Source organism: Doryrhamphus excisus, linkage group LG1 (genome assembly GCF_037039965.1).
Source record: "Doryrhamphus excisus strain RoL-2023G ecotype Guam linkage group LG1, RoL_Dexc_Guam_v1.1, whole genome shotgun sequence".
NCBI lineage: Eukaryota > Metazoa > Chordata > Actinopteri > Syngnathiformes > Syngnathidae > Doryrhamphus > Doryrhamphus excisus.
Window position 1 is genome coordinate 24,422,668 of NC_136357.1, and position 14,551 is coordinate 24,437,218.

General features: G+C 39.5%; 2 protein-coding genes across 2 annotated transcripts; both read right to left on the reverse strand.

The window, feature by feature from the left end:
* Positions 1 to 5,949: 5,949 nt before the first annotated feature.
* Positions 5,950 to 8,715, reverse strand: tlnrd1 (talin rod domain containing 1). Its single transcript, XM_058078659.2, has one exon. It carries the CDS (start codon positions 7,457 to 7,459, stop codon positions 6,395 to 6,397), a length of 1,065 nt encoding a protein of 354 aa, XP_057934642.1. The 5' UTR covers positions 7,460 to 8,715; the 3' UTR covers positions 5,950 to 6,394.
* Positions 8,716 to 9,023: 308 nt separating this feature from the next.
* mesd (mesoderm development LRP chaperone) lies at positions 9,024 to 11,642 on the reverse strand. Its single transcript, XM_058078660.2, has 3 exons — positions 11,451 to 11,642; positions 9,945 to 10,177; positions 9,024 to 9,811 (listed from the first exon to the last, which is right to left on the reverse strand). The coding sequence occupies exons 1-3, from the start codon at positions 11,604 to 11,606 to the stop codon at positions 9,544 to 9,546; spliced, it is 657 nt and encodes a 218-aa protein (XP_057934643.2). The 5' UTR covers positions 11,607 to 11,642; the 3' UTR covers positions 9,024 to 9,543.
* Between the last annotated feature and the right edge of the window lie 2,909 nt (positions 11,643 to 14,551).

A 14,551-nucleotide genomic window follows, 5' to 3' on the forward strand; every position in this document is an offset into this window, starting at 1 on the left:
TGGGACCATAGCACCGTTGGAGAGCTTTTCACTACAACAGAGTCGGTGCCGTTGCATTTCCGGTAAAAGTAAATCCAAATGAAGATAGCTTTTGTTATATTGCCTCGCGCCAAAAACTTTGCTGGACGTCTTTGCTTTCTTTTGACCTCCACTCATATTAGGGCCTTCATCTGGGTCCGGATTTTGTCCAGGGTCCAGTTCAGAGTCAGCATTTTTCCTCTTCAAAAACGTATCCATCACTTTCACCGTCGTCCTGCTATCCACCTGTGGCTGCATCCATGCGTCACTAATTCGCTTGTCTCCAAGCACCGGACAATTAGCCACCTGATGCTGCTGCTGCCGCTTACTGGTATGGAAGGGTACTACATGATTACTCTGCCAGGCGTTAGACCGCACAGGCGCACAAATTGGATCAATTCCCACGGCACGCCATCACGTGATATCACAATGGTTGAAAAACACTGCATTTAGTATAATAAAGTTATAATAAAGTATAATAAAGTTTCGACGCAAGCAAAAAAAGAGCAAAAAAAGCTCTCTGTTCATCATGCCAGTCTTGAATGCAGTTATGAAAAGTATGAGAATTAATTCTGTCTTGTGTGTACACCACAGATTAAAAGTTTGGGCTTCCTTTATCCCCCTGCTTTCATTTCAATCCTGAATCTTAATAATAATAATAAGAAGAAGAAGAAGAAAAAGAATATATAATAACAATAATATATATAATATATAATAATATATAATATAATAATATATCAAAAAACTCTAAAAATAACAATTTTGACTATCATTAATAATAATTATAAAATATAAAAATATATACAATTAAAAATTATAAAAAGAATAATATGATGATAATAATTGATAATGATTGTCATTAATAATCATAATAATAATAATTATTATTATTATAAAATATACAAAATATAGAAATAAAAATTATAAAAGTAAAATGTGTACTTATTATTATTAATAATAATAATAATCATCATCATCATATTAAGTTAAGTGCTCTGAGAACGCAGCATTTTATCTATGTACTGTTTATAGGACAAAGGTGGGCCACGGACATTTTTTCGATTTTCAAGTGGACCCTGACTTGGTGAAGTTTGGGAACTCAGTTTTAGAGTTTCAAGGTGACATTGACTTCACTTCTGTCTAGGTTGAGCTGGAGGAAATGGTTCCATTAAATGCAGAACAAAGTCAATGTACAGGACCATGTTGACCCAGCAACAGTGATGGGAATATTATCTGCATAGTTGGGGAAGGACACATTGTAGCTGCGTACTAACTGACGTAATGGAATTGATATGATTATTATTATTATCAAAACAAGTTTCCTTCAACACAGTCTTCTCTTGGAACTTCTTAGAATCCCCAAAAAGGCCTTGTCCGAGGTCAGACGTGTTCTGACGACCAGCCAAGTTTCCGTATTATGTTGCTAAACTGGACCACTGAATATTTTGAGTAAAACAGAGCAAGTCTGAAGAACAACAATCTCATCCCATCACTGGAACCAACAGGTCTTCACGGGTCTGTATGCACATGCCTGATCAAAAATTGAAGACAAATTACACTCAATATGTTTCCAGTTTGAGTCCTGAGGGATATGGAACAAAAAAAGTCAAGTGGTAGACCCAAAATATGTATAAAGGTTACGTTTATTTGACATTTGGGGGCGGGTTTTGGTTTCTATTGGCTGTAAACTTTAGACTGACATGTCAGTCACTAAGGCTTAGATCAACCTATCCATACACACGTTCATTATTAGAAAACCCGGCATTATTATAATCCCTTGTTTATGGCGGTTAATTGGTCAATTTCCACCAACTATTATTTATATATGCAATATAGAAAACCTGTTTACTTTCTAAATAGTTTTTTTAAACATTATTGAAGCCTGTTGACATGAAATAACAACCCTATATTCACTCAAGCGTTTTGTTTCTAACATGAGTCACATGACGGCGGTGTCGTGTTATCGAGGCAATGCGGCTATTGTGTAACGGTATCTGCAACACTAGAATGGCGGCCATAGATATTCATTATTTAAACAGGATCACTTTTCCTCTCATTAGGTTACCGCAGCCATTTTGGAAACATGTTGTGTTGCTATGGAAACAGAGACATTCATTGTATGCTATGCTGCTCTTTTTTCCTCACTGCCTTTGTCTAGCGATCGTGCCAAGGAGAAGCTAGAGCTTGAAAAGCTCCTGCTTGGGAACGCTTGGCATTCCCGCTGAAATACGTAAATGGATAAAGATAGGCGGACAGAAGAAAGCAGTCTGCCGCCATCGTTCTGTCGATATGGGGCAGATCTATTTATACTACACAACCCATCCATCCATTTTCTATGCCGCTTGTCCTCACTCAGGGGTATGCTGGAGCTTAAAGCGTATTCAGGAGTCAAATGGCATATTGAGTACTGGAAATGTGTACATGTTGGCAGGTCTGCACTAAAATGTAAGCCTATTTTTGTAATATTTTAGAAGTAATATTTGTAGGAGAAAATACAGCAATACAGGGAAATAAAATCTAAATCTGATGAGAAATTATTACAAAAATTAAATTGGATAAACTTGTTAAAATTGTTAAAATTAAAAAAATTTAATAATAGTAAAATTTGTAAAATTAGTAACATTTGTAAAATATTAAAAAATGTAAAAATAAAATCTTTTAAAGTTTTTAAAAATATATAAAAATTACAAATTTTAAAATGTTTTAAAAATTGTACAATTTTTAAATTATAATAATTTCTTGTCAAATTCTGATTTGACAGTCAGCACATATGAGAAAAAGTTTATTCATTATATATTATGAATAATATAACAATATAACAATATAACAATATAACAATATAACAATATAACAATATAACAATATAACAATATAACAATATAACAATATAACAATAGAATAGAAAAGAATAATAGAATAATAGAATAATAGAATAATGGAATAATAGAATAATAGAATAATAGAATAATAGAATAATAGAATAATAGAATAATAGAATAATAGAATAATAGAATAATAGAATAATAGAATAATAGAATAATGTATTACGAATTATATTTTATTATATATTCATTATACCATATTCATTCATTTTACTAAAAAAGTGTTCATTTATCATGAAGTACATTTTTATTTTTAGGGGTGTTTGGGGGGAGGAAATGACCTGTTTGAGTTCGAAAATATAAAAGCTTTTTACATGAAAGTTACAAGTGACCTTAAGCGTGAAGTACATACGCAAGCCGTACGCCCGATGGCGTAGCGTTCCACCCCAACTGGTGTCGTCAGGGGCAGGGACAGGAGCGTCTCAGAGGAAAAGGATTGGCAAGTTCTTCCCTCCTGCAGCAGGAAACGGCCTTAAATTATGACTCCAGTCTTTTGTCATGTGAAGGAAGCCACTCCTGATAGCACAGGCGTTAGCTTCCTGTTGCGGGTGGAAGCGTTGATCGAGCGCAGGCAGGAAGGCTGAAGAATGCAACGCCTTCCATTTTGCTATCATGTCACTATGGTGTACATTTGTATTTTATTTTTAACCCTTAGATGCATAAGTGGGTCAAAAATGACCTGGTCAGGTTGTTTTCTTGAAATATCTTTGTAATGAAAAAAATTTATAATTTCATATTCCAGGTATTCCTCAAAAAACATGTTTTTGATATCATGCCATTCACATTTTTAAATTACCTTTTATACATTTTAAGAAATTTTTGTTTTTGTGTTACTACCCCAACCTTCCATAAGTGGGTCAAAAATGACCCGGTCAGGTTGTTTTCTTGAAATATCTTCATAATGAAAAATTGTTATTTCATATTCCAGGTATTCCTCAAAAAACATGTTTTTGATATCATGTCATTCACATTTTTAACTTACCTTTTATGCAACACACAATGGATCCATTTTCTATTGTTGTACGGGGTCATTTTCTTTTTCAAAGATGGAAAAAAGTAAAAAATAAGATGTTTCTTACATGAAATCATTCTTGTGTGGTCCTAAATATAATACTAAATATCATACAAGTGATTATTCCTAACCAAAATGGCAAAATTGGCATCAAAACGCATTGATTCTAGTATGGGTCATTTTTGATCCACTTATGGAAGAGTGTAGGGTCCAGTCACTCGTGCATCTAAGGGTTAAATGAAAAATATCTTCAGACATGGGATTTATTTTTAAAGTTGCACAATGTAGATAAGCCAATACATTTATTTGGAATGATGTGTTTTGAAAAATATGCCGCAAATGGCCCACTAGCCGCAACTTGGGCAGCCCTGCTCTAGACAGTTGAAGGCCTTGAGTACTTGTTGGTAAACATTCGATTCTAGAAAGATGCTGGCTGAGTACGAAGATCAAGGCTTTGTACTCCAAATATTGTTGCATTTCCAATTGGCATGTCACATACCATGGTTGCATAACTCAAGAAAGAACTCGAGTGTTTGGTCTTCCACGGGGAGATGAACGACTCCACCACGCTTGACCTCGTGTTTACTGACACTGTGGCGTGAACTCCCATTCCTCTACGTGAAGTCTCTGCAATACCTTTTCATTTCGTCAACTCAGGGAAATGTTTATCTTTTCAAGCCCCAACATGGCAGGATACTAATCATTCCATGAAAATATATCATATTTCAAGATTATCCTTTATAAATCAGATTGTTGGGATCAGCCATTTCAGTGAAATATATCATATAGCAGACCAACACAGTGACTGAAAGTGCATTAATTATTCAAACAAAAGTAGGCTGCAGCATAAATTTGGGCACCCTTGTTGTTTTATTGATTTGAATACCTTTAGAATTCATAGAAAGTGCGCAATAATTATTCATTTCATTTTCTACCGCTTTTCCTCACAAGGGTCGCGGGGGTGCTGGAACCTATCCCAGCTGTCTTTGGGCAAAATGGGGTACACCCTGGACTGGTGGCCAGCCAATCACAGGGCACATATAGACAAACAACCATTCACACTCACATTCATACCTATGGACAATTTGGAGTGGCCAATTAATGGAATGTGGGAGGAAACCGGAGTACCCGGAGAAAACCCACGCATGCACGGGGAGAACATGCAAACTCCACACAGAGATGGCAGAGGGTGGAATTGAACCCTCGTCTCCTAGCTGTGAGGTCTGCGCGCTAACCACTATAATGTGCAATAATTATTGAAACAAAAATAGGCAGGTGCCTAAATTTGGGCACCCCAACAGAAACATGACATCAATATTTAGTAGATCCAAATGTGCTTTAGCATACTTCAAGTGACTCCGTTTGTGACATACCAGAATAGCTGAATAGTTGAAGGATGCACAGTGACACCATCTGCACCAAGATCCTGTTGTAGGTCTTTGGAGCTGGTCTGTGGGTTGGGTTTGACTGTTCTCACCATCCTTGGTTTCTGTTTATCGGAGATTTTTCTTGGCCTGCCACTGTGCGCCTTAACTAGAACTGTACCTGCGGTTTTCCATTTCCTCATTATGTTCCTCAGAGTGGAACCTGACAGCTGAAATCTCTGTTTGTATCCTTCCCCTAAACCATGATGTTGAACAATCATTTGACAGTCGTTTTGAGGCTACCATGGTGCTACTCTTCAGAGAAGATGCAACTTGCAGTTGGCCGCCTTAAATACCCTTTCTCATGATTGGCTGCACTTGTGTATGTAGGTCAAGGGTCAATGAGCTTACCAAACCAATTTTGTGTTCTAATAATTCATGTTAAAAGGTATTCAAATCAAAAAAACAACAAAACAATCACCCTGTATATTATGCAATACATATGTTTAAAACATAGTATGTTGATTTTAGTTAGACAAAAATGTATATATGCATATGGATAAATTCCATTTTAAGAAAAATGTCTACATAATTTAAACAACGAAAATATATAATTTTTGCTGAAAAACTGAATGGAATCCTTGAAAGAGTTGTAGTACAGAGCCAAACAGCATCTTGTCAGAAAGAACATTTATTAATGGTTGAAATAAATACTCCATTAAATGCACGGTCACAACACATTAAAGTACTAGGTGAAGACCAATAATGTGTAAAAAAAACAAACAATCTATGGCACATACGCACAGCAGCTTTTAGCAAGTAGGGCTTCACACACCAAATGAAAAGATGCTGGAGCAGGTCAGTCCCTGGTAGCTTCACACCGCGAGGAGACAACTGAGGTAAACGTTTCAGGTTGGAAGGTTCTGTCAGTTTGTGAGGCGCTCGCATCGGGTCGATGGAAGTGGTCTCGGATTCAAGTCACATCCAGCGTGACGTAAAAAAAAAACCCCGCAGAGATGAGCACATCGATGTGTCGCGACAGACCTTCAGCAGTGCTAAACCGAGCCTCTTTGGTTTCAGGACAGAGTGAGACGTCGTCATCGTCGTCTATCTCTGGACTAATTCACAGAATGAGAGTTGACTGGCGGCAGAGTCCTCGGCGAGGAGCGCTCTCTGAGGGCCTGAGTGAGCAGCGTGCAGCCATCTGATATAGCGCACGCAGAGTTCCGAAGGCGCTCCCGGTAGTCGGCCATTTTGGAGCTGCTCTCAGGGTGCTGGGCGACGTCCCTGAGTCCCTGGGTGAGGAGGACGCAGGCCGAAACCACGCTCATGGCGCCCCCCAACACTGCGGTCTGTACGCCTTTGCCTTCGGCGGAGACAATCGCAGCTCTTCCCAGGAACTGCGGCTCCGTAGCGAACCCGACCAGAGCGTTGACGGCGTGGACGAGAGCGGCGCTGAAAAGGACACAACGGTTCCTGGTGAGCTCACCTGGCTGAGTCTTGATCTCTTTCACACACGCCAAGAAGGCGGTGCCGCTGGTGCTCATGCTTTTGACGCTCAGCTTGAACTGCTCTTTGGCAAAGCGGTCTCTGGACCTCTCGCTGGCCAGTGACGAGATGTCCGTCAGAGTCTTGAGGTTGGTGGAGATGTTCTGGGAGAGCTCCAGAAGGAGCTGGGGGGTGAGATCCGGCAGGGAGGTCGCTCGGAGGACGCCGCAGCTTTGTTCAACCTCGTGACGACAGCGAGTCACTTTGTAGCGGTCCACCAGCCCCGGCGAGCAAGGCTGCGAGCCGGGCGTCTCCACAGCCGCCAGATACGCCGCGTGGGCGGAGCACTCAGTCAAAGAAACCACCAAATCGGCCATCTCCGACAGGCGGTCGCCCACCTCGGTGAAGCGGCCCATGTTGAGCTGGCTCTGGATGTCATGCGTGAGGATGGAGAGCTCTTTGGTCCGTGCAATGACCGTGTCGCGGCATTGGTCGAAGGTGTCGGCCAACGCCACGCCCTCGGAAGTCATCACCGGCCTGGTCTCGCTGGACAACAGCAGGAGGTCGGCGACCAGCTGCATCTTAGCCTTGCACGCGTCGCACACGGACGAGAGACGCTTCCTCTGCTGCAGACTGCCACCGGGGGCGCCGGTGGATCCCTCGCCGGCCGATTTGCCGGAACCGCCGCTCGCCATGATAAGGGGAAGTGGTCACGCTGCTCTTCTTCTGTTCGGGTTATGTTTCTACTGCTGCCCCCAATTGCATTGCTCCGTTTAAGACATTTCGATATTAGCCTCGACTAACTGACTTCAAATAAAAAAAAAACTGGCCAAAATTAAAAATAAAAGTTTTCCTTTGATTCCTTCAAAGTACAGCAAATGACGTGGACATTCGATGCCGACTGAAGACGAACAAAGGAAGTTGATGAAACGCAAAAAAACAAAAAGACTGCATTATTCAAATGGCATTGTTGGGTTACTTTCACCCAGATCTAAATGATTATCTGCCATATTCCCGCAATGCATTCTCAGTCATTAATAATAAAACTAAATAAAACTAAAATAAGTCAAAATGCCCTGAATTCAAAGTGTCACTGTAGTCACAGGTTTGGACTAAATAAATGCCTTCCATATGGCAAAGATTCTATATGTTTTTTGCATTATAAACACTTGGAATTCAATCTGCTTCTGTGTTATTTAGTCAAATTAGATATTGAAGTGTCCTCAACAGAATATCATTTTATGTCCACTTTTATCAGAGCTGACGGTGTGGAGCGGCACCTCGCCCAACTGCTTCCCCGGCCTGGCGCACTCATGCTGGGTACACACCGGGCACCACCCGGGCGGCTCTCCCTCCGGCACCACCGTTCCATTGAATCCCGCTCACGTCGAATCGATCCAGACGGTTAAAGTCCATCCACGGCTCGATCCGGTTTCAACCTGGTGTTGTTCACACACAAGTTACAAGCTAGCTCCGGGCTGCTGGACTCCATTTGCACCGTCCGGATGTCCACCTCCTCCTCGCAGTCTTAACGCGGGACCACGGCGCCGGGCAGCTCGCTTGGTCTCGGTGTCCGCTCGCTTTGTGTATCCATGCCGCTCGGTGGTCCTCCGGGGTGGTCCTCTAGTGATAACAGGCGGTTGTGAAGTGTGTTCTGGTTTGGAGGAAGTGTCCGTTATTCCCGCACATACAAAGTGCTGCTCCCGCTGAAGACCGACGAGGAAGCGGGGAGGGTGTGGTCGCGCTGGACGGAGCCAACTTGGAAGAAACACTTTCATACAAGGAAGAACTCGACTACGACCAAGTGTCCTCGACGTTAAAGAGTCACATAAAGTGAGTCGATGAGGGGCATGTTCACGGAAGACGTTCAATGATGAAGACTTTGCTGTTAAACCACTCTGCCATGAGACATCCCCTCGGCGTTAAGTGTACGCCGACGCAGCTCGCAGAGACCGGATGTGGGGCCTTTCAAAATAAAAACCAAACACACGTGCTTCCGTTCCAAATGATTTATAGGTGAACTATTTCGGTGTGGTCATGTGACTATCCCAGCATATTATTTTTTCGCCACGGAAGCTCATTTGAAGTTAATTATGTTACAACTATATTTCCTCGATTAATTCATCGAAAACAAGCTCAGAAAATATTGCTATTTGGTGTTTAGGCTAAACATTGCTTTGTAAAGCATGATGTAAATGCTAGCAAGTAATTACTAGCAAAATGCTAGTAAGACAATCCAATGTTACCATGTTGCCCTCATCCAAGACAAACAACAGTTTATTGCTTTGAATTTGTGCAATATTTGCAAACAAAAACCATAAGAGTGTTTAAAAAAACAAACTTTTATTCATATGGTGAGTGAAAATCAAAAAGAAAACATGTGAGCTAATTTGGACAGATTTTGAAGTGTTGCTAGGTGGAATTGAACCACCAACGTGCACGTCTGGACCATGGAAAAGAACATTGGGTATAATTAACATACTGTAGGTAATACAAGTATTTGATCCTCAGCTGATGTTGTAAATTACCACCATTCCAAGGATATCCGCATCCATCAATCAGGGTTTTCTCTCATCCCAAAAGGGGGGGCTGTGGGATTGACGATAGAGCTTTCTGTGAAGTGTTCGATTTCAAGTGTTTATCTGGACTACATGTTGACCCACGGGTGTCCTCAGCAGTCAAGAGAAACCAACCCAGCGAGGATTGCTGAGTGTATTGATTTGTGACTTTGATTCTGCAGCCTCTTGGACAAAAGAAGATCAACGTCTGCATGACTCCATCATAGTTCCTGTTTCCCACCGCTGGCTCTGTTCCCCTCCAAATCTACCTTATTACTCTCCGTCTTTTTTTTCTTGGTCTTCTTGGTGTTTGCGTCATTCTGCTGCTTGTGTTTGCCGTCGTCTTTGCTGGCAGCCTTCCCTGGGAATACCTGTCCTTCTACCGTGACCTCCAAGCACCGTTCCTGGCTCTGCAGGAAGTCTTTCACTTCCCAAGCTAAGCTTCCATCTCGTAGCATGAAAATCACCCTGTTGGTGCCCACCACGAACCTGCAAGGTGACATGGAAATGAAGAGTAATCCAGTGAGAACAACAGAAATATAGCTGATGAGGGGCCTTGACTGATCACCATTGGAATGGTGTACATTGGAAACCAGATGATGTTTGATGTTGTGTGGAATACCTTTGAATGTCATAGTTGGCATTGAAGAGGCTGCCCTGCCACAGGCCTGTTATCTCCTCCGTCTCCTTCTCCGTGGGGTCTCCCGACACCGTGGCAAACACCATGAGGGTGCGGCCCTTCTTGGACATCTTTAGCAGCTCTTCAGGTTTGGACGCGTCCACCTTGGAGAAGTCAATGGGAGGAGGAGACCTGCGATGCTCTGGAAGATCTCCCTCCTCGATGTCGTCATCCTTCTGTGAAGACATCGCAATATCCACCATGAGTCCACACCAGGAGGAACTCAAATGTCCCAGCATCTCCAACACACTTTATTACACATTCTGCAAACAAATAATAATTAAAATTTCTAAAAAATACTCAACTCTTAAAAAGTGAAGTGATATTAATATTCATTTTCTATAATACATGTCATCATAAGGTTCATGACAGAGCTGGAGCCCAGTAGTATCAGCATTGGATCTATACTAGAGCCACTTGTTTTTTGTTGTGTTGTACATGTTACATTGTCTTATACAATGTTACATATTGTTTTGTATATATATATATATATATATATATATATATATATATATAATTAAAATTTGTGATTGGCTGGTCACACGTCCAGTGTCTTGATTCATTTTTATGATCATAATTATCATGATCATCATGATTATGATAAAAAAAATTAATGGGGCAAAAAAAATCATAAAATGACTTAATAATCTGTATCAGTGTTTCCCATACATTTATTTGTGGTGGCCTGCCACAAATAAATTTGGACTGCCACAGATAGATTTGTTTTTGGTTTTTTTTTTTAGATGTGGCGCTACCTGTTCACCCGTACTCATAAATACATTAAAATGGAAATGTCGCAACTCTGTGTAGTAGATGGAATTATAACTTTGCTTTGTAACACAAAGTTACAGTTCTTTGTAACAACTAAGCTTTGTAACACAACTCATATGTGCATAATACAACTGACTTGATATATTATAGATGCATATTCATGTGTACATTAACCTTTAAAATCAGCGCACACTTGTATGGAGTCCAGGAATTTTTTATTATTTTTAAATCAAGGTGCATGCACACTCACACACCTGCGAGTTCATAATTTCAAATTGCGTTGTTAAATAAAGTTTAAAAAAAAACAAGATAATGTTGCACATTTGTAATGACCCAAGCCTTCCACAGATAGATTACTGTCCTGTTAAACACAACACTCCAGCTAATTAATGTCAGTAATGAACTGAATCACATGAATCGTCAACATTAGCACACTCAGGAACTAAGTACACAGTGTACACTGTATACTTATTTAAGTGTACTGACTGGCGTATTCCATTTTGAACCAAGGCCCAGATAGTGAATGCTAACTAAAGTTGTGACCGGAGCAGGTTTGAATGTATAAAAAATATTAAATTGCTCATTGTGGTTGGGTAAAAGCATTTACACTTTCCACACTTATACTGCTTATTCATGCGTGGGTACATAAGGCTCACAAGGAACAACTGAACCGAGTACCTCCCATTCTTCAAGTAGCCTCGCCATGTCTGCGTCATTGTAGTCTCTGATGTCCTTCTTCTTCCTGGGCTTCTCTTTGCCGTCGGTCGCTGTAGAATAAAGCAGAAAAGTACAAAAGAGGAGCACAAAACACTGCCACCGAAAGTCAGACGCCATGTTTACAGATGGTACAATCTGATTGGCTGAAGGTCTTACCGGTCACGAGACCTTTTTCCGGAAAAACACACCGGATGCTACTAAATCGCGAGGGCGAACTTTCAAAATAAAACACCAATTTTTCCTACGAAGTACAGCGCCTTTTCACTCGTTGAGCTAATTTGTTTAATAGGCTATAACACAAAGCTAAAATGTGGACGTTTTGATGTGGTCTACCATCGTCTTATAAGTGATAAAACAAATAATTTTAATACTATATACTGCCTCTGGTGGAAAGGCCCCAGTGACCCAATGTCATCTGCAGTATTGATGTTTCACTCGTTTTATGAAGCAACCAAACACAGGAACCAAAGTAGACACTAGATGGTAGTGAAAGCACTTTCTCTGCACACATTACCAAAGTATTGTTGGTACCTGAGAAGATTTGTTTCGATGAGCATTAATACACTGGACATTTTTTAACAGGAGGACGACAAGAAAGAATGAAAAATATGGGACTTTCACAGAATGTTGAATGTTGTAACAACAAGACACCAAACTCTGTTCAGCATGATTTATTTCTGTACAAAAGTCTTAGAAGACAAACATATTTTTCAACTGACAAAACTCACATGTACAACACATCCATTTTGTTTATTCTTAACAAGTCATCATGGCCATGAATGTCATATGACTTATTTGAACCGTTCTTTTTATGATCCGTGTACACACAATCAAAATAATACACACTAATAATGCTCATATATACATCGTAAATTGTGTTTGTTTTCTAGAACTGTCAAAAATAAGGCGCTAACGGCGCGAACTAATATATTTCATTCATTACATTGGATGTTTTTTGTTGGATTAACGCATGCGCACAAGAGCATTAACACGACTCTTATGACGTCCAACAAGCATAGTAGAGCGTCCCCACACAGTCACACAGTCTACCGCTCGTTTATAACTTCATTCTGACCTGAATCCCAACACCATAAAGTATATGGTGTATATACATAGTATATATACTGTATAATATACTGTATATATACAGTATATGGCATATACTGTATGGATATCCAACTCACACACATCTCTAGGCTGTTGAATGACACTTCCTCATTGTCATTACAAGAGCGCGAGATGTATTCAGGGACACTCTGTACATCACAAAGTCAGGTCTATAATGCGTGTTTACGTGTGTGTATGTGAATAAAGAGGAAGATTAAAAATAAAAATGGATATTCTTATCACTCACTTTGTTACTCTTAATTCGGATGTACAATTTGTTAAATTTTAGTGTCCTGGACAATACACATGATATCTTTGAACGCATAATAACACTTTAAAATGAGAGAGAGAGTTGTGTTAGACAAATACATTTTTAGACTTGTCTTTTAGCTTGATGGATAAATTCAGTTGATTTGGAGATGTGAACACATACAAATGTATATAATTCTGTCCTGACATTTATATTTCTCTTCATTGAATACAGACAAAATGGCATATTTCAGACATAGTTGCTAATGGTGATTAATCACGATTAATTAATTAAAAACTGATTAATCTGACTAAAATTTGCCATTATTTTTAATTATTTAATTATTATTTTTAATTGCAATTTTAATTTCAATTATTGCACTTAATAATTGCAATTGTGCAATTATTATTCTGTCCTGACATATTTTCCTCTTCGTTGAATACAGACAAAATGGCATATTTCAGACATAGTTGCTAATGGTGATTAATCACAATTAATTAATTAAAAAACTGATTAATCTGACTAAAATTTGCAATTATTTTTCTAAATACACTTCAAAGAGATGGAAATCTAGATACAAGATGGTTTGTTGTAATATTATATGTTTTGAAGTATTCAAATTGATTTTTTTGTTTTGGTACAGGGATGTCCTAATTATGGCTCACAGCAAATTCAAAAACTAGGATTAAGCAAGAAAATAATAAGAAAAAAAATGATGAATTTAGTGCTATAAGTGTTTATTAATTGTGTGTTATCTTGTGCACACTGCAGATGCCTGATCATTCCACCCTGGATAAAGTTCGATTCAAATAAATAATGAAAACCCCTACAGCAATGTGACATTCATGCCCATGATGACTGTATGCAAACTTCTGAGCACAACTGTATACACGTTAGCAGGAGGGTGATGTATCGCATGTTACCTAAAGTATACACACAGGACAGTGACAACAGTACAACTCAGATGATGGAGATGGGTTGTGTCTGTACAATAAATAAGTATAAAATATATCTCTTCTCTGCTGATTTTTTTTAAAAACACACCAAACATACAAAACACTAAAATACTGCTACACCCTCCGAAAAAAGACCAGCTATTTCGGCAAAGAAAATGAATCTCTGAATTGGATTTGACGCTGGTAAAAATATTTGATCGTTTTGTTCCTTGCTGCTTAAATTGGATTGCAAACACTGAATGGGAATCATCACAATGTCGGGTGGGAAAACTTTCCAAATGCTGTAAAACTGGACAAGGTGCATACAATGGAATGCCATTTCTCGCTTTTAAGCAGCTAAGGTAAGGGTGTAACCATACATGTAAAGTGGAACCCTGTATATTCATGATTCAGAAGTTGTAACCCCGCATATTCGCTGATTTTTTATGAAAAAGTTGGGAAACCTACCATATTGTCTTTACAACCTCCATAATTAGGCTGTTTTATTGGTAGAAAACCATCTAATTTACCCTAAAATTGGTAAACCTAACCCTAACTCAAATCCCGACCTCACTCACGGTGCAACCAAAGTTACCCAATATGCCTTGCGGATGCTAAATTCATATAAAGTATTGTTTTGCATGCATATTTGTAAGCGTTTATTTCGACACCCACATAGGCTGTTTGGTGCTGGTACATTGTGTGGTATTTTTGGTTGCACTGTGAGCAAGGGAGGTGTTTGGGTAGATGGTGACATAATAGGCATTTTT

Coding starts and splice junctions, on each gene's coding strand:
- tlnrd1 (XM_058078659.2), bottom strand. CDS start 7,459: ATGGCGAGCGGCGGTTCCGGCAAATCGGCCGGCGAGGGATCCACCGGC.
- mesd (XM_058078660.2), bottom strand. CDS start 11,606: ATGGCGTCTGACTTTCGGTGGCAGTGTTTTGTGCTCCTCTTTTGTACT. Junction 10,178..11,450: donor GGCTACTTGAAGAATGGGAG/GTACTCGGTTCA, acceptor ATGTCTTCACAG/AAGGATGACGACATCGAGGA. Junction 9,812..9,944: donor GCCAACTATGACATTCAAAG/GTATTCCACACA, acceptor GTCACCTTGCAG/GTTCGTGGTGGGCACCAACA.